Source organism: Wallemia mellicola, assembly GCF_000263375.1.
Source record: "Wallemia mellicola CBS 633.66 unplaced genomic scaffold WALSEscaffold_4, whole genome shotgun sequence".
In the NCBI taxonomy this organism is placed as follows: Eukaryota; Fungi; Basidiomycota; class Wallemiomycetes; order Wallemiales; family Wallemiaceae; genus Wallemia; species Wallemia mellicola.
Window position 1 is genome coordinate 388,637 of NW_006531961.1, and position 20,854 is coordinate 409,490.

The 20,854-nt window shown below is 41.3% G+C and overlaps 8 protein-coding genes across 8 annotated transcripts; 2 read left to right on the top strand and 6 right to left on the bottom strand.

Annotated features, from left to right (window-relative positions):
• Positions 1 to 3: 3 nt before the first annotated feature.
• Bud6p (AIP3-domain-containing protein) lies at positions 4 to 2,988 on the bottom strand. Its single transcript, XM_006956974.1, has 3 exons — positions 2,826 to 2,988; positions 838 to 2,781; positions 4 to 793 (listed from the first exon to the last, which is right to left on the bottom strand). Exons 1-3 carry the CDS (start codon positions 2,946 to 2,948, stop codon positions 77 to 79), a joined length of 2,784 nt encoding a protein of 927 aa, XP_006957036.1. The 5' UTR covers positions 2,949 to 2,988; the 3' UTR covers positions 4 to 76.
• Positions 2,989 to 3,074: 86 nt separating this feature from the next.
• WALSEDRAFT_59721 (hypothetical protein) lies at positions 3,075 to 4,868 on the top strand. The gene is made up of 5 exons (XM_006956975.1): positions 3,075 to 3,245; positions 3,291 to 3,343; positions 3,387 to 3,439; positions 3,485 to 3,966; positions 4,011 to 4,868. Exons 2-5 carry the CDS (start codon positions 3,306 to 3,308, stop codon positions 4,830 to 4,832), a joined length of 1,395 nt encoding a protein of 464 aa, XP_006957037.1. The 5' UTR covers positions 3,075 to 3,245; positions 3,291 to 3,305; the 3' UTR covers positions 4,833 to 4,868.
• A 66-nt stretch (positions 4,869 to 4,934) lies between these two features.
• WALSEDRAFT_59722 (hypothetical protein) lies at positions 4,935 to 8,790 on the top strand. Its single transcript, XM_006956976.1, has 3 exons — positions 4,935 to 5,728; positions 5,780 to 7,049; positions 7,097 to 8,790. The coding sequence occupies exons 1-2, from the start codon at positions 5,692 to 5,694 to the stop codon at positions 6,031 to 6,033; spliced, it is 291 nt and encodes a 96-aa protein (XP_006957038.1). The 5' UTR covers positions 4,935 to 5,691; the 3' UTR covers positions 6,034 to 7,049; positions 7,097 to 8,790.
• WALSEDRAFT_59723 (hypothetical protein) lies at positions 4,935 to 8,790 on the bottom strand. Its single transcript, XM_006956977.1, has 3 exons — positions 7,099 to 8,790; positions 5,779 to 7,052; positions 4,935 to 5,726 (listed from the first exon to the last, which is right to left on the bottom strand). Exons 1-2 carry the CDS (start codon positions 8,708 to 8,710, stop codon positions 6,190 to 6,192), a joined length of 2,475 nt encoding a protein of 824 aa, XP_006957039.1. The 5' UTR covers positions 8,711 to 8,790; the 3' UTR covers positions 4,935 to 5,726; positions 5,779 to 6,189.
• Positions 8,791 to 9,778: 988 nt separating this feature from the next.
• Positions 9,779 to 12,109, bottom strand: WALSEDRAFT_59724 (sugar transporter). The gene is made up of 2 exons (XM_006956978.1): positions 11,619 to 12,109; positions 9,779 to 11,571 (listed from the first exon to the last, which is right to left on the bottom strand). The coding sequence occupies exons 1-2, from the start codon at positions 11,833 to 11,835 to the stop codon at positions 10,028 to 10,030; spliced, it is 1,761 nt and encodes a 586-aa protein (XP_006957040.1). The 5' UTR covers positions 11,836 to 12,109; the 3' UTR covers positions 9,779 to 10,027.
• A 345-nt stretch (positions 12,110 to 12,454) lies between these two features.
• On the bottom strand, positions 12,455 to 16,915 carry WALSEDRAFT_63023 (CNH-domain-containing protein; the record flags this gene model as incomplete). The annotated part of the gene is made up of 5 exons (XM_006956979.1): positions 12,455 to 13,032; positions 13,076 to 13,295; positions 13,344 to 14,954; positions 15,004 to 16,412; positions 16,459 to 16,915. The coding sequence occupies 5 exons, from the start codon at positions 16,913 to 16,915 to the stop codon at positions 12,455 to 12,457; spliced, it is 4,275 nt and encodes a 1,424-aa protein (XP_006957041.1).
• Positions 16,916 to 17,006: 91 nt separating this feature from the next.
• WALSEDRAFT_67879 (DUF1604-domain-containing protein) lies at positions 17,007 to 19,380 on the bottom strand (the record flags this gene model as incomplete). Its single annotated transcript, XM_006956980.1, has 3 exons — positions 17,007 to 18,140; positions 18,192 to 18,315; positions 18,362 to 19,380. The coding sequence occupies 3 exons, from the start codon at positions 19,378 to 19,380 to the stop codon at positions 17,007 to 17,009; spliced, it is 2,277 nt and encodes a 758-aa protein (XP_006957042.1).
• Positions 19,381 to 19,459: 79 nt separating this feature from the next.
• Positions 19,460 to 20,785, bottom strand: WALSEDRAFT_31655 (hypothetical protein; the record flags this gene model as incomplete). The annotated part of the gene is made up of 5 exons (XM_006956981.1): positions 20,561 to 20,785; positions 19,974 to 20,516; positions 19,781 to 19,930; positions 19,599 to 19,730; positions 19,460 to 19,557 (listed from the first exon to the last, which is right to left on the bottom strand). The coding sequence occupies exons 2-5, from the start codon at positions 20,080 to 20,082 to the stop codon at positions 19,463 to 19,465; spliced, it is 486 nt and encodes a 161-aa protein (XP_006957043.1). The 5' UTR covers positions 20,083 to 20,516; positions 20,561 to 20,785.
• Positions 20,786 to 20,854: the final 69 nt, after the last annotated feature.

The window sequence follows — 20,854 nt, forward strand, 5'->3', positions numbered from 1 at the left end:
TACAAATGCGAAGGTACTATTTATTATTATTATTATTAAGCAACTTATTTTATTATTTTAAGACTCTTAACGCTCTTTACCGCTGTTTCTCTCCTTCGTCTTTCGTGTATGCTATCAATGACGATTCGTTATCTATTATAGACGCATCGTCGGCTGCATCTTGGAACACTTCGGGTGTCTGCTGTGCTTCTGGTGTATCAACTCTGTCTTCCTCATCTTTATATTCTTTTTCTTCTTCTGCATCTCTAGACTCGTTTTGTGTTTCCTGCTGTTGATATATAAGCTCATCGTTGTCACTATCCTCAGTCTTGAACATGTTCTGGAAGGCGACATCGTCTTTCTTCCTCCTAACTCTTTCTATTTCATTGAATCCTCCTGTCTTCTTGAGGCTCTTCTTGTCGACAAAATCAACAAGTTCGTTTGCGAATTCGGCATCATGTCCACCCTTTTTAGCCGCCTCTGCGTCCCTTTCACGTTGCTTTTCAGCCGCTTCTATAGCTTTAAGGCGTTTCTCTGGGTCATTCTGTCTGTTCCTTATCTCCAACAAAACTGTATCGAGACTCTGGGTAGGATCACTTGACGTTTCAATCTCAGGTACAACTCTTCTAGTAGGTTGAGCTGATCTGATAGAAGCGACTTGCTCAACTTGTTGGAAAACAGTAAGGGATGCAGCATGATCGTCTTTCAAGTCTGCCAGGAGTTTCTCCTGATGATTGAGGAAGCCCTGCTCATCGACGATATTCTGTAACTCTTCAGCCCATGTCTTCTTCCACATTGGTTTGACAGTCTCGACCTGTGGCTAATTAGTTATGTAAAATCTAAATAATCAAGACAAACCTGTTGTTCAAGTGCTTCAAGTTCTTCTTTTATCTTTTCAAAGTCATTCTTGAGATTTTTTAGTACATTTGGTCTTGGTTTCGTCCGTCTGGCGATAACATCATGTTTGAGTTCATCAACTGTATCTTGAATCTCTTCCATACGAGTGAGAACTTCTTGTGAGCGACCATCAAGTGAGGATTTTCCAACATCTATATAAGCTCTTGCACCACCAATTTCAGTATTAGCCAATTCGCGAACTTTATTAGTTGATGTCCTCAATTCGTTAATTTGATCTTTCGTTTCATTCATAAAGTCGATATATATCTGTTTCGTAATACCTAGATCTCTTCGTACAGCTTGTACATTATCGAACTGAGCTTGAAGGTCGCGTATCTTTTTCATGACGTCTGTGGAAGGTGTTTCAATACGTAATTGTTGGGAAGGTCTCGCAGATTGGCCTTGGAGGGCTTCAGCAGCAGCCTTGAATTGCTTTTCAGTAGGTCTCTGACTTGCTGGTGCACTTGGCATACCCATTCCAATTGCGTTACCAGCTGAAGTCTGAGGTGGTTGCGCCAAAGAGGAGAATCTCCTGGTATTGGCTGATAATACATTTTTCAATTCTTTGAGTTCTTGTGAGACTGAATTTATTGATAAATCAAAATGTTGCTTTACTTGATCGAGTGGTTCTATGTTCAAACTCAAGACACTACCTTCTTTGACATCCATTACATCCTCCAACTCATAATCCACATTTGCAGATGGATCGCGGAGGTATATCAATGGAAAGTCTTCCAAACCGGATGAATAAGCGAATCTATCAATGAACATCATCCTTATTCCAGCAAGTGTTAATAGAGATTTGTCTTCTATTTTAGTTTTCTTAGTTTGGTGTCCAATAGTGAGGTATATATTAAAAGGTGATTCATAGACACTACCTTCTTCCTCTTCTTCATCCTTTTCAGATACTCTTTCTGGTTGGTAAGTAGACTCGACAAGCGAGGATTGAGAGTCGCTTTCTCTACGCAATTTAGCAGCGTCAGGTATTGGTGGTAAAGGTGGTGCGTTATCGGGTATAAATGGAGTACCATTCGCTCTAATACTTGATATTCTTCTACTAGTTCTACGTTCAGTTGATGGTGTACCATTAGGTAAAGGAGCACCTAAAGTTGAGATACCACCTGACACAGAAGCAGAAGAAGTCATTTTACCCATTGTGTATGACGAAAATCGTTTACTGGCTCTACGTTCGAGTGGGTCCTGTCGTTTGAGCTCCGCAAGGGGGTTATTAAGTTGTGGGGATTGCTTTGCTGATGACGAAGCTACTTCTGGTTCAGGAAATTGTATAGTTGGGGGTGGAGGTGGTGGACGAAGAACCTCTGGGGGAGGCTGCAGCTGGGCCTGTTGGGCACCTTGCTGGGGAGGTGGGGATACTAGATTGCGAGATGAGGATGTTGTTGAGGAAGACGGACTGAACTCATCACCACGAGGTGCAGGTCTAGGGGACGTCATCTGGACCTGACGACGAGCGGCTAGCTCTGAGAGAACGGAGTCTCGAGAGGATGCGTGTGAAGCGCGTGATAAGCGTGAATTCTCGTGTCTGCGCTTCTCCTCAGCAAGGTGTCTGCGCCATTGTGCTTGCTTATCTTTCAGACCCTGGAGAAGATTAATAATGATAGTTCTGATCTCTGGGAGGTATTGATCTAAAACGGCTGTTGATGCCGTCTCGCTGAGCGCGCTCTCGAGATGACGCCTCAACTGGTCTGGGATATTGATGAGATCAGCCATATCGATTCTAACGCTGCCAAAAGCAGCAACGGCTGCGTTGAAATCATTTCCCAGTTTTACGTATACGTCACTAACGCCAGTTTCGGACATACGACCCTGTGCCCACAAATTGAGTGCTTCGAGGAGCTGTTTGGTAGCTACTAGGAGACGAGTGACGGAGGACTCCATATGTATGACCTGTGTTTGTTAGTGAGAGGATACAAAGACAATAGGGAACCGACTGCCGGAGATTTGGTCTTACCGCCTGAGGAAGTACGCGCGGGCTTATTAGGAGACGGTGGTTGTATTAGAGAGTCAGAGTAATTTCTAAATCCACTAGAATCGCTAGACCTGAACTGCTGCATAGTCAACTTCAACGTCTTATTTTCAACGATCAAGATGGACGAAGATGATGAATTCCTGTGAGTGAATAAAATACTAGGAAATTTAAGAATTTTTATTTAAACGATGAAAGATACGGCGACAATAATAACACAGACAAAGCTCCACCAGCTAGCCTGACTCTAGAAGAACCACCGGCTGAGGTCGTCTCGACGACACACAACGAGATAAACAAGGTAGAGGCTATCGACTACAAGAGAGACTACCCAGACACACCGGAGAACGACCAAGATGGTGTCGATTCCTCAGATTCTGAATCTGTCCGTATGCACTACAACTGATAGCAGCTCTAATATCTTACCCAGGACGTCGAAATTATCATGGACAGCCCCAATACTTCAAAAACTGTCGACTTTAGGTCAGTCATGTCTTCGTGAAGCCACCAGTCTAACTGTAAACAGACCTCAGAGGAATTCCCTAGGTAGATCTGCTAGTCAGGTTGCAACCACCAAACGTTAGCCTATATTCACACCTCTACACCCTTCTAATCACCACTTAGCGAACATCACTACAGAGTATATACCACAGGAGAGACCTTCTATTACAACACCAAAAGAGACACCACAACCAGTCACTCAAGTCGATAATACAACCGCTATCACCTCAACTGCCAACGTCGCAGGTACAGCTACAACCCAGTCCGTAGACGCCCCAGAACGCGCATTAGCACCAACAGAAGCACAAAAAGGCGACGCCAATGACTTCTTCCTTAAGCGTGCCCAAGCAATGGCAGAAGACCCAGCAAAAGATATCATTTCACCATCTACTGCACCTTCTTTAGATATTGATCCTGCCACATTAGACGCTGCAGCTGTATACGATATAGATATTAATGCTATTGATAGCGAGAAACCATGGAGACAGCCAGGCGCTGATTTAACTGATTGGTTTAACTATGGCTTTGATGAATATAAGTGGCTTGATTATGCTTCGCGAAAGAAGAACCTTGGTAGTACAGTGGAGAAGATAAATCCATTTGCCGTACGTTGACTTTCAACTAATGTTTCAATTTTAACTCTACACAGGCACATAACTCGACACCAGATGAATTATTGAACGTGCTCCCACCAGAACTCCAAGCAATGATGAATATGATGCCACCAATGCCACAAGTGGGTGCTATGCAGATGCCAGGTATGCCTATGCCGGGTATGCCACCTGGGATGCCACCTGGTCCGATGCCCGGTATGCCAGGAATGCCAGGTATGCCTGGGATGCCACCAGGATTTGACATGTCCATGATGATGGGTGGTGTACCACCTATAGGTATGATGAATCAATCTTCCGACCCAAATGAAGTGAAAGAAGAAGACTACGGCGATCCTAAACCAGATAATGGTAAATACAGAAGTAAAACAAAGCACTATAATGATAAAGATAAAATTGGTGCACAAGATTCAGCCTTAGATTATGGAGATGATCCTTCACCAGATAATGATGATGACAGTAGACTAACCAGCATGAAAGATGATGATAGAGATTATAAAGATAAATCCTTCAAAGATAAAAAAGACTATGAGAAGGACTACGATCGTCGGGGGTCACCAGTTTCAAATGCGTCATCCCGGTATGGCAGTAGAAACGACCGTGATAGTAGTTATAGAGAACGTGAGAGAGAATCTGAAGATAAAGCAAGAGAGCGTGAAAAAGATAGAAAAACTGACAGAGATTCTAGAAGATCACACAACAGATCGCGTTCACCGCCATCTCGACACAGTAAAGATCGTGATAGAGATAGGTACGACTATAAAGATAGGAGAGATCGCGACTACAGGGATCGTGAGAGGGAGAGAGACCGAGACCGCTACGACTCTCGGAGGTCTGGTAGAACCTCTTCAAGAAGTTAATAAATTTTATTACCTTGTATGATTTACTATTTAAGCTGCTTGATAATTTTTTAGTTTCCTTTAGTTCGTTCGTCTAACACATTCTTCATTACAATGATGACCGGAGTAACGAATTAAATGAATAAGAAACTTTAGGATAGTTGTTAATACTTAATATTATATACTGTATTCAAGTGTTTGTGCACACTTATGAACTCAATTTGGCGCTTCACACTTCTACATACTTGACAGCTTAATCTATAGATACAGAGGAATTACTTTCATCTTATTACAGTGTCTTCTTTGAACTACGTAAACACTCGGTCATAGAACCTCATGTTTTGGTATCTGGTTGGACATCATATTATTCCCAACTTGGTTAATAGTACGTCTAGTAGTAGATATAGAATGAGACTAGGTGCAATTAATTACTATATACCACTTAACTAGCGCTTTATTTCAATCTTCAGTTCCTATAAAGCGTGAATATTTTTTCAACTTAAAAGTAAAACGTTATGACTTTAACAAGTGACAATATATCAATGGTGTGAAGGTATAACAATATTGCATTTGTGTTCAACTAGTATCGTAAGGTTGGAGTATACTGTTAACCCAATGAGAAGAGGATCCTACAACTCACATGGGCTATAGAAGAATATATTACGACAAACGCATCACGATTAGGACATCAAGGATGTAGCTCTCATCATCTCCATTCTTGACATCGTCACTCCTGCATGCGTCTCCAGATATGCATTCTGGATTTCACCAAATATAGGCTTTCTTCGAACAATCCACGCTAAAACTACGCTTGGACTCAAATTATCTACACTTTTCTTCATTTGCAAATACACGTAAGGGTAATACACATTACAAGAATATGTTCAGAAATCCAGTACAATCATTAAAGAAATTCGGTGAGTTTGTTCAGATGTACAAAAAAGGTTTTCTGACAAACTTATTAAAAGCTTTGAAGCTGTTTTATCGCACTAGCGTTGAATCACAACCCATCCTTGAGGTATTAAGTTTCTTGACTTATTCATCACCTTCACTTAATGCGATCTATGTCGATAATCCTATCTTTAAACATCTACTTTTAAAGGCTATCCAAGATTCAGATGCTAGCTTCAAATCTGATAACTCTAAGAAGTCTACGAGAGTTGTTAAGCAATTGAGCATCATTCCAGAAGAGCAATCAGCAGAAATTTTCCTTTGGGAATGATAGAAAAATGAACAAAAACCCCTACCATAATTGCTGTTTACATGTCAATAATCAATATTCGAAAAATATGGCGTTTCATATTCTCCTATTATACACACACTCATTGTTTGTGAAAAGATAAAACCAAATGCATAATTCAATCTTTACAATATATACCTATGGATTCGCTATTTTCAGATTGTTTTTCTTTACTCTCGTGCCTCGATTAAGTGACGACCTGTTACTGCTCGTTTTGAAACTATTGTCACGGCTAACCTGTCCAACGAAAGATGACCTTTTACTTCCACCGTTCTCCTCTTCATCATCGACAGGCTTGTCAGCTTCAATTGCAGCTGTAACAAATGCAGGTGGTGCATCTTCATCGTCTTCCTCTTTAGCTGCTAGCTGATAAGATGTTTGCAATTCTGGTGATTTTGGCTCTTTAGTATGTTCATTCACCGTATCAGTATCTACTATTGGGGCGTTCTCAGCTGTGTTTTCTTCATTCGTTGGAGGTATTGATGAAGCATCTTTATGCACTTCTTCAGCTACCTCATTATAGGCGTAAGATGCCTGACTATCACGATGACCTTCGATTATTTCCAGAATATCATTGTCACCATTCTCCTTGTTCTCCAGTGTATTAGGTTGCTCGATATCTTCAGCACTAATTTTTAGATCTTCTAAAGGTGCTTCAACATGCGTTGGAGAAGCTTGTATGCTATCTTGCATGATAGAGGTTGATCGTGACCTCACACCTGTACTACCAAATTCAAGTTGATCGAGTAACTCGTCAGGTGTAAGATGTCTATTACTGCCTGTACTTGAAACTGATGAATTGAATGTTGATCTCAATACCCTCTCATCAATAGGCTTAGTACGCTTCCTCTGTGGTGTTTTCGTAGGCGTTAACTCTGCACCTTTTCTTTCAATGACAGGTGTAAGTATGTCCATTGGATGCTTGATCAAATCAATAAGTAAATTAGTCATGTGACGATCTTGAATAGTAAGATCCGTTTCTACACGTGGTCTGAATAAACCTGAACATCATGTAAGAGAAGTTCAAACAAAGCTTCTATTACTTACATCTGACGAGAATGAGAGATACTTTCTGCAAGTATATGCTGTCCTCCTCCTGTGAACCAGCCGACGTGGAAGTAAGGACATCATGTAAATGCAAAATGATCTCGTTCAAGGTGACGAGATTGACTAGAGGTACTCTATCGAACACTTTCTGAATATCCTGGAATGAAATTTCATGACCTTCTTCATTGTATTTAGGATAAATAGCTCTTGCATCTTCCCAAGTGTTCAAACCTCCAAGTGGTGGACTAAGCTCAAGTGCAAATAACTTAACACATGCAGCCAGAACTGGGGCTTGTACGCCATCAAGTACAGTTTCTAAAGCAGAGATATCTTTCACGTTTGGAACATTGTGGAGCGCTAAGCTAACATTGTGACAAGTAGCGAGTGGAATATCAAGTATGAAAACCTTACGGATATGCTCAGGTTCTTTCAGTTGCTCATACTTTCTCTCAAGACTTTTGAGCATCAACTTGAGTACAAGTGGCGAAGATCTTTGTAAAGGTGCAACGATATCTGGGCATGGAATCAAATGAGTCAGATCTGAACCAAACAACGTAAAATTGGAATCTTTGAGTGTAGTTGGTAGTGGTGATTCATAAATTGATGGTCTAAATGGACCCGTCTTGTACTGATCAATGAAAGCTTGTAAATCGGTCATAGGGTTGAAAGTTTGTACAGCAAGAGCTGAGCTTTTAACAGATTCTTGAAGGCTGTTCACGTAATTGCTCTGCATTTGATTATATTTCATCAGAATATGTCTAATAAGAGACAACCTTGTAGTTTCGATAGCTTGTAAAGACTTCAAAGTGTCCTCGATGACCTCTTCTACATACATTTTCTGTCTGTGGAGTTGAGTGCGTGACTGCATGTATGTAGAGAGGGTATCGTCTAGCTCACTCTTGAGTTGTTGATGCTGTGTTGTGAATTGATAGTAACTATCAACGTCAAACGCACTTTCAAATGCATTCTTGAGGGTGTTGACATTCCTGATAGGAAGGTTTGCGCATAGCTCAGTCGCTTGTTGATCGCTCAGCTTCAATTTGAGCCTAAACCAATTGAAGATATCTCTACCTAAGTAGCAATCGTGACGTTCTCCAAGCAATGGAACCTTAATTACCATTGAAGGAAGCTGCTCAATGCAATCACGAAGCTCATTCCCTGAATCATTGAACTGAATCAACTGAGTTTTATATGCGGAGTGTAACTGAGCAGTTGAGTCATTTAATTTCTGCAATGGCAGGAGGTAACTATCAACTAATGATTCTTTGGATTTCAATTTTGAACGTATGGAGGCTGTGTCACGATTAAGGAGCTGTACCAAATCTTTGAGCTCATCAGCGTATCTTAACTTGATGTCGAGTTCGTTGCTATTACTAAGTGTACTAAAACTAACAGCGAGAGTAAAATCATTCGCTGATTCCAGTTTCCGTCTGGTTTTCAACGATTTGATTGCATCAGTCTCGGCTTTGAGTTGAAGCTCCAAATATTGTGAGAGCTGTACGTTCTCCTGAATATTCCTATAAAGTAATTCAAAAAGTCTGTTTAACTGTAGATCGTCTGTCCAGAGACTATTGTTGAAACTTGAGGGTAATTGAATCATTCTGGACATCATAGCATAATCACAAGAAGTTTTGACGAGTATAAGTGCCCATATAAATTATGAAGAATATTCAAAGCGTACTTATATACACGAGAGTATTATTCTGACCTTAAAAGCCCGAAGAATGTGATCGTTTTGTATTTAGAGGACATTCTTTCTAACAAGATACATACAGAAGAATCCAATTAATTATTGTAACTCCATAAAAACGTTACATCCTGATGAGATCTCAAATATAAATCACAATATTGTTCCACTTTTATAGGTGCTGTCCGTACCTGAATCGAACAGAAGATAATAATGACGACTATGTTCCCGGACGGCATCTTGTAATTGTTGCAACAATATCCGAAGTTTCAATAACTAAGTACTTTAACGAGTTGATATTCGATCTATACCTCATTCTACAAGTTAATGAACATATCAATTTCAGCTTTCTAATTCACGATCTACGCTTGGCGGTACTGTAATGAACGAAAAGTTACCCTACGATAGAAGTCACACAAAGATGAAATATATCATAATATAACAGCTTGCATGCTGCAAAGAGTTTGGCTTTAATGTCAATATTAAGTCTTGAATATTACAACCTCGCGAGTGTTGTGCAAAGGAATGTAGTACCCTGAAAATGATATCACTTAACGCGTGTGACTGTGAATAGTGTAATACTATATACATAAATATGGTTTATTGCTTAGCGCTAGGTCTAAGTTACTTTCTAAAAGTACATACACCGCACGTATCCATTCGAAACAAGTCTAATTTCTGATTTACGACATAAATAACAATTTATCTTTTGAGTTAGGTAAGTGCTATACGATGTCGCAAAGGCATCATTCTTATCATTCTGGAAATGATCAACCAGTACGGCCGACTATGTTTGTCTATTTTTCGAATATTGAACAGCCCTGAAGCATTTACGACCTTACCAACCGATAAGTGATAACATGACGAACATAAATTTCAGATAAACCATTTGAAAGTCAATTTTTACCTATGTGGTATATATTTAGAAGAGTCCTGGCAGATTACGAGTACGAGCTAAGGAAATAAAGAGTGCAGGCAAAAAAAAAACTATTAGCTCAGCTGTAAAACTGTTATACTCGGTTGAGTGAATGATCCAGTTATTGCGATCTCTTTGTCCATATTCGATAACGTCGGGAATATATTATATACTTATATAACGTACGCTATCATCTTTATAGATCTATATTTTACATCTAATTGATTGTATTAATATCATTTCAAGCTAGGTTCACTAATATAAAATCTAATTCTATTAAAATCTAAGTCGTTATAATTGCAATATAGTACATGTTAATAATAAATCTATTTCTCTAAATGTGCTTCATATCCGAGCTCTTGGTAAACTTGCGCCATCATTTCCTTCTCGTAAACGGCATTGTTGGCACCTGGGAATGCTTGGTCCATTTGCTCAAGCGTCAAACCCTTCGTCTCTGGAAGGATAAATAACGCAAAGAGCAAAGCGAGGCCTGACCATCCAGCAAAGAAGTAGAAAGTACCGTATGAGGTCATTCCATCGAACATAGAAGGTGTGGCCAAACCGATAATCATGTTTGAAGTCCAGGTAATGGCAGTGGTGACAGATACACCGGTGCTTCTCAAACTCAATGGGAAGGCTTCGCTAGGCAAGAGCCAACCGATTGGTGAGAAGGAAATTGCGCTCATAACGCAGAAGATGAAAATAAAGACGACAGCAGCATATCCTGCATCTTTTGGAAGACTATCATCATATCCAGCTAATAAACTAGCAACGATTATATGACTGATCAAACATCCAGCCGCACCGATGATAAGCAATGGTCTACGACCGATCTTGTCAACAATCAAGACGACGGGTATAGTTGCTACAAAGTTTACAACGCCGTAAACACCAGTACCAATCATTGTAGTTGAGTTTCCTTGTAATCCAGCTTGACCTAAAACAGTAGGAGCATAGTAAATGATAGCGTTTACACCAATGAATTGTTGTGAAAACATAGTATAAGCACCGCAGAACAATCTTTTGCGGTTACCTGGTCTCAATAGAGCCTTGTATGGTTCGAATGCTCTAGAGATACTGCCCTTATGTGCGTATTGCTCCTTGACACGCTCGTTGAACATAACTTCAGCTTTAACTTCAATGACTTCAGCATTAACTACTTGATCGTGTGGATCTCTTCTACGTAATCTGGCAAGAGTAGCGCGTGCTTCGTCTTCTTTACCAACCGACAAAAGGAAACGAGGTGACTTTGGCATAAAGAAGAGAGCAATCCAAAGAACAATAGCCGGACCAATCTGAATAGCAAATGGAATAATCCATGAGGCATCTGATTGTCTACAGATACCATCAGCTGGAAGATCTTGAGGAGGATTGAAAGAAGGATCTTTTTGACCAGCATCTGGTTCACCGGTGTATAACCCCTGTTCACCAAGCTCTGGATTACAATACATTCCTCCAATAAAGGAAGTACCATAAGAAATCCAGAAACTGACGAGAATACCGAATGTAATAGACAATTGCTGAACACAAACCAAAGATCCTCTGAGGTTTGCAGGTGTAACTTCACTAATATAAACTGGTACACATTCTGTTAAAGCACCAATAGCCAATCCAGCAATAACTCTACCAGCATACAACCAGTCCATTGATTGAGCAGCAGTTTGGAAGACAGCACCAATAACAAATAAAACTAAAGAACCAGAAATGAGCCATTTTCTACCAATGTATTTACAATCTGCGAGCGGACCACCAGCGAGTGCACCGAAGATTGCAGCGATCAATAGAGATGCAACGAAGACACCTTTGGTATCTGGATCGAGCGTAGCTCTAAAATCATTCTTGAAACTTTCCAATGCTAATACGTTTGAAACTAAAAACTTTTGTCAGTGTGGTCTGAAAAATTGCATGTAAACATACCGACACCCTGATCATAACCGAAAAGGAAACCACCTAATGTAGCGGTCGTCGCAACGAAAGAAACATAAGGGTTGTCAAATATACCTCTCAATGAACTGTTTCCTTTAGCAGCTTGTATGTTCTCAGCTTGCTCAGCTTCAATGACAGCGTCATCAACTGGATTCTCTAAGTGTGCTTCTTCTTTCTGAACATCTTTCTCTCCTTTGAATAACTTCATCCTATTGTTAAAATCTCTTGTGGAGATGGTGGGGAATAGTGGAGAACAGTGGGCAGATTTTTTTAAATAGTTCAGGGTTTGGTACCTCGATCGGAGAAGACCTAATCAGCTGTTTACAAAAAAACGTCACTCGAAAGGCGTAAAAATTACCGAGAATAAGGTATAAACAGATTATTTTAACTGGAATAGAAAGATTATTCTCGTAATAATTGTCCAAATTACTCCCGGGCTGGTATTTATAGCACCTAACGGTCTCCGGACCAATTTACCGAGGAGCTGCGGTCTTTTTACAGTGCCTTGAGACAACTTTGACGCAAAATTGATCTAAAAGACCGTGGGGTTTTCGACCACCAATAAATAAATTCTAGATTTCCGAATGTAATCTAACAAGACTAGATTAGATTTCTCCAGAAAAAATTTTTATGCATAAAATTTAAGTCGATGTGGTCATATCTTTGATGATCGTCTATAGTTCCAAAAATTGAGGGAGTGGTGACAGCTTACTAATTAAAAGGGTCATGAAAGCCTGCAAATTCAATAACACTCCATAGGGGTAATTTTAACAATAATTCATCATTAGATAAAATGTTACAAGTGTTTAATGATATCGTATAAAATGTTAGCTTTGTTTTACTCTGAGAGCTATAATGTGACCGTCATCAGCGTAAACAGTATGCTTGGTAGAATCCGGTTGTTTCTGCGATGCGGTTGCTGTCACTGGTTTCACATTACCGCCACTACTGTTGAATGGTAAACTATAATTTGGAGCTCCGACAGAGTACCCTTGCTGCTGTGCTTGTTGCTGAGCGTACTGTTGGTATTGCTGTCTAGCGTAATGCTGCTGTGCTGCATAATGCTGACCGTATGCAGTTGCTTGATGTGGTGGATAGCCAGCTTGCATAGCTGCGACAGTGGCCTGTTGGGCTGTCTGTGCCTGTGCTTGGGCCTCTAACTCCAATTGCGATTGTACGGATAATGGCGTCGAGTTTGATGAATCTGCATACATCAAGGAAATACCATGACCTGCGATAACTTGTACCAATTCACCATTACTGATATGTCTAACTTCTATGAAATTCGGATCGAATGCTAATATGTAAGGGTAATAGAACGCGAAACCTCTAGGTTGACCTTCCCATCTGATTAACCAATCTTTGCGTACTCTCCAACCGTTTTTGTTGACATAGAAAGCGAGATCTGTGGTCATTTAGTTAGGTCACATTATTAAACGGTAACTTACCATCATAACAAAGGAGGAAGTCTCCCTCAACTCTATAAATAGCCATTGGCTTAACGCCTTCTCTCTTCACTACAAAATCAAGCGACGTATCAGCTGGATCAAGTAAACCTTGAGTATCTAGAGTTTCAAGATCCACAATTTCGAATCCTTTAGTACATCCAACACACAATTTTGACCGTAAAAAGTGTATAGATGAGGATTCTGTGGGTATGTAGAATTCCTGGTTAATGCTATTAGTATGATTCTTTAATTCAAGTAAGAAACTCACTTTGAATACTCTGAGGACTTCTTTACCACCACCGACTAACTTTTTCAACGTAGGAGGTTTCTTGCTATTCCTCAGATCCTTCTCAATTGGTTCGAGTACCTTTATAGTCGATGACAAACTAGAACTCTTGACAATACAAACTAAAGTCCTTCCAAGACATTTGCCACTCTTGAAGAACGACGTATGTGAAGAGATTTTCCTGCCCATCTTCAAGCTACCTTCAGGATCATTCTCATTGAGAACACTCAATTCGAAAGTCCAAATGGAGCGTTCAGCTAAAAGGACGATAATTTCATCTTCCTCTAAGACTTCAATTTGTGTAACTGATGGCATACCAATAACTTTCCTTGGTGGTTCATTCGGTTTGTCAGACATATAAATACCATTATCTGTACCATAAACTAATTTTCTACCTTGAGAGTATGGTACTGCACAATTAGCTTTATCTGTACCGATGAAGAAGCCATCACTGATAATATCAAGCTCAAATGGTGCCTTAGTCTCCTTGAGGGCTTTCTGTCTGTTGTGAATATGCTCGAGCCATTTACGTCTATTCATAAAAGTAGATGCCCAAAGTGTGACCGAATAGCCACGACGACCAAGGTGATGGAGAGTCATAGAATAACCCAATCTGGACTCAGGTTTTGGTGGTGCTGTCGTGCTGAGTGTATCAGTGCTGATCGTGTCATGCAGCGAATGTGTGCTATCGCGTTCACTATGTGTAAGATCATTCATCTTGGCATGACTTTGGCTCTTTAGAAGTGTGCGTGGTTTGTGACCTGATGATGCAGGAACTGAGTAACTGTTTTGCCGACTGTTGAACTGTTCATCATTGGACGTGACGACTAACATTTCGAGAGGAATAGGTTTACGTTGAACCTTAAATACTTCATGCTTGTGTACAATCTTCGGTTTGACCAACAAAATAGCATGGTCAAAGAGGAACAATTGTAATTCAGCGCTTTCACTTGGTGGTGCACCACCGCGTTTTTTAAGCGCACCTTTAAATACCAGTTCTCTGGATTCATCAGTCAAACGTAAATCAGTACGCTCCTGGCCAGGTTTATATTGTAATTGAGAATCCAATTGCGCGAGATTGAAACGATTTTCACTCTTGCCAGTTTCAACATTGACTCTTCTAAGGAAAGCGCGAATGCTATCAACGACTATTGGGATATCCTTCTTATCAGGATGGTCATCCGGCGTGTATTTCAACACTACATCAAGAAGGAGGGGATATCTAGCCAGTCTTGTAGTAGGTTTAGTTAGGTATCCATTCAACTCCAGCTTTCTAGACTCCTTTTTGCGTTCAACTTCCGTCACAAATTTGGCAAACTCAGCATTTGAGGATTTTTCTTTCTCAAATTCGTATTTTCCATATAATTGATGTGAACCATAATTGACGAATGGACCAAAGCTCTGAGCGAATGGAAGAAGAACATCACCAATACGGTCAACTATAAGTTTACTTTTTTGTCTTCTTGCTAGCGCATCACGCAGCTGTACATTTGACGCATGAATTTCTAAAACATTCCAGAAAACCTGTTGCAAGAACGCCATGCGACGGTCTTCAGGTATTATATTTCCAGAGCTCAATGGCTCCATCCAGAACTGGTGTTATTGTTAGTATATAATCGAAAGCGGAACACACGTGACATACATCGCGGAGATACTCCAAGTCACGAACGAAATCTTGCTCTGTGTATATAACCTCGTTGATAGCTTCTTGTCTCTTGATTTCATCACTAGAGCAAGATTCTACGACTTCCTTTGGAACTGATTCCACCCATAGCTGTCCAGATGCTCTATCACTGGCTATATTAGAGCTACTTCCTAATTCAGCTTTGACGACACCATCACTGGCTTCTTCTCCAACACCAACGTTGAGTTCATTAAGACCTTCAGTTATAGTCTCTTCAATTACTGGTTCTTCACCAATACTTTCTCTAGTTAAGACGTTCTTGGCAACCTTCTTAGTCGTCGAGCGCTTGAGGGATCCTTCTGAGTTTTTAATAGTGCCACGATTTGCCATACGATGTTGTTGCTCAATTCGACGTGGACATGTTATACTATAACAAAGTCTGTCCTTTGTGCAAGTTGGTGAATAACAAGCAGTAAGAAGAGTGAAAACACCGGTAGGTAATTCATTAATAGATGTTGAACTAGATGAATCCTTAACTTCACTACCATCTGCTTCATTGTAGGTGAAGTCAATTGGTGCAGATGATCTTGGTTGTTTATTAGAAGTAGCTAACTTATCCTTCCTATCAACTGATGATTTCTTATTCTTAAATCTGGAAGGCATTGAAGCAGAACGTGAAGGTATAGCTACTTTAGCTGGAGCAAGATTGTTTGATCCTTTAGGTGATTCGCTATCATCCAAATCATCATCATCGTCGATATCTACAGGAGCATTTTCACCATCTGCGAAAATAGGTGATGGAATTCTTTCCTTGAAGCGATAAATCTCTTTATCACTGTCTCTCAATCTATGTTCCCAGTGTACATCATGGAAGAATTTCTGTGCGTCTAAACTTCTACCAAGGAGTAAGGCGATGTTACGATCAGTTGTGCGTATAATTTGACATAACAAGTCAACAGCTTGTGAACCATCGAATGCCTCCGTGTAGGTCAAATCATCCTTCACTTTTTCAGAAAGCGGTAATTGAGATTTAAAAGCTTCGGCTACGCGTGATAGAAGTGCAGGATAGATTTTATTAAGTGCGCTCCTACGCGGAGCAATAATAGCCTCTCTTCTGTTTTTGCTACCTGATCTCGCAGTTATTTTAGGGAAGGTAGGACTAGCTCCAGTTTGTGCAGCTGATGGAAAAGAGTTTGCGCGCTGCGCAGGTGTAACTGATGGCGTGTTGAGTGTATCACTGCGTGTTGGTTCTGTTATCACAGATGGAGGTGCCTGTGTCGCGATCGTCGTTGCTGGACCACCACTGACACTACGTTGTTGAGAGTAATTGTACGACTGTGGGATGCTCAACGGAGTTTGTGAAGGCCTATTATAGGCCACTGGAGTAGGCGTTTGAGATACTCTTGGAACATAATTCTCGTGCGTCGCTGTATGAAAGTTAGGGAAAATAGTAAAGAGAGGGAAAGGACAAACCTTGAGAATAGGCTGGCGGTGGTAGAGCTTGAGTCTCTTCTTCTACCTCCATCAGACGATCAGGTGGAGCGGTTGGTACGCGAGGAATCCCCTGATAATTTCCCAAATAGCTTTGAGAACTAGATGACTGTGGTAGAGCATAGGCTGAGCTGCTAGAGTATTGACTATTCGTTGATCCAGACGTCGGAAGCTGTTCATCATTCCCGTAGTTGTAAGCGCTGGGGTTATAGTATGGCTGCTGCTGATTGTAACCCATTGCAGACTGTGAGCGGTAGTATTGATCGTAGTCATAGCCGTACTGCTGGTAATAATACTGCTGATAGTACTGCTGCTGCTGCTGTTGCTGGGCCGCCTGCTGGTAATAGCGCTGGTGGGGCATATATCCCTGCTGGTGGTGGCTGGCTGATGGCCTACCAAAAATATTCTGAAAAGCGTCTGAACGCCTCTCCTTTGACATTAATTGATGGTGATGTTCGAGCTTCAAGTAGCGAGCACGTCGATTTCTAAGTAAAAAATACAAACAATTATTCTTTTTAATAAAACTTCTTTTACATAAAATCTACAGCTAAACGCCTCTTTGGCTTTTCACTCGTTTGGATTTCTTCCGATTCGCCATCATCAAACGTCAGTTTACTTCGAAGGTTGTTACGTTTCTTCGCGTCTTTCTTCTTCTTCTTCTCGCTTGTCTTTTCCGTCACCGCTTTCTTCTCTCTTCCCGGTTTCTCGCGTTCTTCATCTTCATCATCACTTTCATTAAAAATTGCCTTAAAAATATCCATTGGCGGTCGCGTCTGTTTGGCTATCATTTCCATCGCCTTCTCATCCTCGCCTAGACCCACTTGCTTTAGTCCTGGATTCCGATCTTTAGCTGCGGCGTGTCTTTCCAACTCCAAAACGTTGGGTGGTTCCGGTAATGAAACGTCTTCAAGTCCCGCAGCTGCCCATGCAGATGGCTTATGCTGGGGTGCTTCTCCACCTGTTTGTTTTCCGAATTGAAATCCTGCTTCGCTATCATCACTCTCAAGCGTAATCGCCGGAGGCGGTACCTGAAACCTTCTACAAAGCAACTTTGAAGGTTTCCACGATGTGAAAGTATGTGTACCTGTCTTTATACCCAAGTTACCCTCACGTACTGCTTTTTGGAGAGGAGTTTCATTCCGTTGTCTTTCTGCATCACGCTCTGCTCGAACTTCTTCGACTGGTTTTGGTGGTGGTGATGGTTCCTTTGCTTTTGGTGTAACACCAGGACGCAATCCAGGCTCAAAGGACGGTGTCTCAGTAGTACCCACATTTGTTCGCGATCCTGTTGTAAACCTACCAGCCATTGCGGCCGTCATCGGTTTAAAAAGACTAGCAGTTTTTTGGAACTCTACTAGCTCTATATTGAATTGCGTTTTTGTTTGAGTATCGTCTGGTAAATTCACTACATCTGGTGGGTACTTCTGAGGATCTGATTGAGAATGCAAATAGGCGGTATAGCGGGCCCTCTTTGGATCACCTTCTGGAAATGGTATGCTTGCTCGTAAAGCGTTGCTAGCTGTGGCTTTATCTATCGGTGGTATTCGGATCTCCTGCTCATCTTCAAAGTCTGACTGCTCCTTTTCTAGTCGCTGCTTATCTTGAGCGGAGACGTAGTCAAAAACAGACTTTTTGGGTACTTCTTCTCCCAAAATACGTGCGCGCTGATGGTTTGTTTGATTAGTCTGAAGTGCTTAGAACAATAGAATACATACATCATTTGCATCCCGAGGGATCGGTTTGGATGTGCCTTCAGCATCTTCTTGAGTGTTTATCTTTACTTTCAACACTCTCATTGGGTCTGGTTTCCAGTTCTTGGGAACCTCTGGTTGGTCAAACCTAGATATGTAATAAGCACAAGTTTCTAGTATGTATAATAACTTACCAAGTCTCACTTATTTGATTATTTTTCTGTAATACGAAGCCCTTTAAAAGTGGCTTGCCGTCTTTGAAAAATTCAACTCCTACCAAATTGCGAGGTGGTGGTTGCTTTTCCAACTGCCTTGTTGCACTTCCGTTATAATCTTTACTATCATCGTATGCCAACTGGTTCAGCTTCTGCCCTCTTTCTATGTTAAGCGAAGGACCACCGTAAATATCAATGTCATCCTCGTCTGCATCTTCAATACCCAAGCCGAAACCATGAGATATATCACCTTTTGTCTGTTTTTCTGTCCCGCCTTGATCAGATGATCTGAGAGAATGGACTGTGTAGGCATATCCCAGCCCTTGAGATCCGATCTGACGGGGTGGGATCATCAAAGAAGAATCCTGTGGTGCAAATGTGTGCTTCTCGCCGTGTTCTTCCAAGACATTCAAATTTGGGTTTTGCTCTTTAGCTTTATGAATGCTAATACGTGGACCTACACCTTGACCGTCCCTCCAGCCCATTTTACGCATGAGAAGTGTACCAATACCAGACTTCGCCGGTCTGAAAATGTTTGAAAACGTATCATTATCGTCAACACGCTGTCGCTTGTTATCTGATGCGCTACCAGCCAGAAGATCATAATCTGGACGTGTCTCTAACACTCTGGCTTCCTTGAGAGCCTCTAAATCTTCTTCATCCATGAAATCTTCTGGTCTGGCCCTTTTTCCAGTGTTTCCAGACCTGCTCGACTGCCAAGTAGAGGGTGTCCAGCCTTCTTTGCTGCCAACGGTGTTGAAATAACCTGCTGAGAAACCACCAGTGAATGCACCATGAAATCTACGTCTACCCTGTTCGTCAAGCACTTCTTGCTGCCAAATTGGCTGATATTCATTCTTATCTTTCTTGCTATCTACTAAACTGGGCAAGGGAGTACCAACGAGGCAGAAATTTTCATTAGAGCTCGCCTGCGCTGCTGCCTGTCCAGCGCCTGGTTTATCTCTCTCTAATCTCTTGAGATATCGTGCAGCGCTCATGGATGTTCTAATCAGAGAGATGAGGTAAGGCAGACGAGATAAGGCAAACGAGAGAAGGGAAGAAAGTAAAAAGAATTATTTTTTATTCCTCAGCAGCGAACAAAGAAGTGTATGTCTCCTCGTTGAGCAATTCGTTGAACTGTTCAGGAGCGGTTACTCTAACTTTACAGAGCCATCCTGGAGTTGTTAGAAGGAGAGTGAGATGAAGAGACACCTACCATCTTCCTCTGGAGACTTGTTGAGTAGATTTGGCTGCTCACTCAGTTCGTCGTTGACGGCTTCGACGTGACCAGCGAGTGGTGCGTAGATATCTGAGGCAGCTTTTACACTTTCAACAGCACCAATTTGTTCTACGGGCGCCACTATAAGTATATAGAGACTCTAGATATGAGACACCTACCGCCCTGCTTGACTACGCTCCCTGGAGCTGGCAACTCAACAAAGACGACATCACCGAGGCTCTCCTGTGCGTGGTTTGTAATACCGATAGTACCAATGTTGGTTTCGTCATCGTATATAACATACTCATGCTGCTTGGTGAAGCGTTTAGCTGTGAATTGTGAGCTTGTATCGGGAGAAGCGGGTATACGGACTAGCTAAACCTCTGAATGCAGCGAATTGACTAGTAGCACCTCTGAGCTGAACTCTACCCACTTGGCTCGCTCTCGGAATGTTTCTCAATAAATTAAAAGTGAACGTCATAATCTAAGAAGCCCATCGATTGAGCGATACAAATATAAGCCAGCTGATAGCTGTAGCGAGAAAATATATAGATATCCTCTCCGTATTTCCGACGATATTCAAGAATGGGTATGGGTAGCGTAGCAATTTGTCTGCGTTTACAAATGCCTTGTACTCGACCCAGCTGATATAGACCAAAGCCATTGTTATAAACTTGGCCAAATCCTTTCCGAATAGATGCACCCGTCGTGAGTCCTCAATACAGATCGTGTATATCAGCAAACTGACACCCGGTATGAAGTGTATCAGTAAATCCGTTAGTAACGGCAGCTTTACTTCTGTATTCGAACTAATAAGATGGCTCAGGAAGAGGTATAGTGGCCAGTAAATCAACGTTATTGTTATATTCGCCGGTAATGCAAGTAACGTCAATGACCGAGCTATTCTACCGGTCGCTACAAAACCATCAGACTAGTCATACGCGCTGAGTAGCTCTCACTTTGAGTACCAAAGAATTGATCAACTATTATAGACAAATGGGCTAACATAGATCCATATACACCAGCTACAATCGTCAAGAATTGTGACCTTCCGACATTCTGCTGAGCTAGCCAGTCTTCTATTCCGATAAGCGTTAATTGCTTATCACCGTAGAGTATCAACCCAATACTAGCAGCGCTGAAGGCTATATTCCTTATTCTTACACCCACACTCATCCTCCTCGTGGTTTTAAACAAGAGAAAAAAAAAGATGAAAATTAGTGAAATGCATGGAACCAATTTTGCACGTGTAC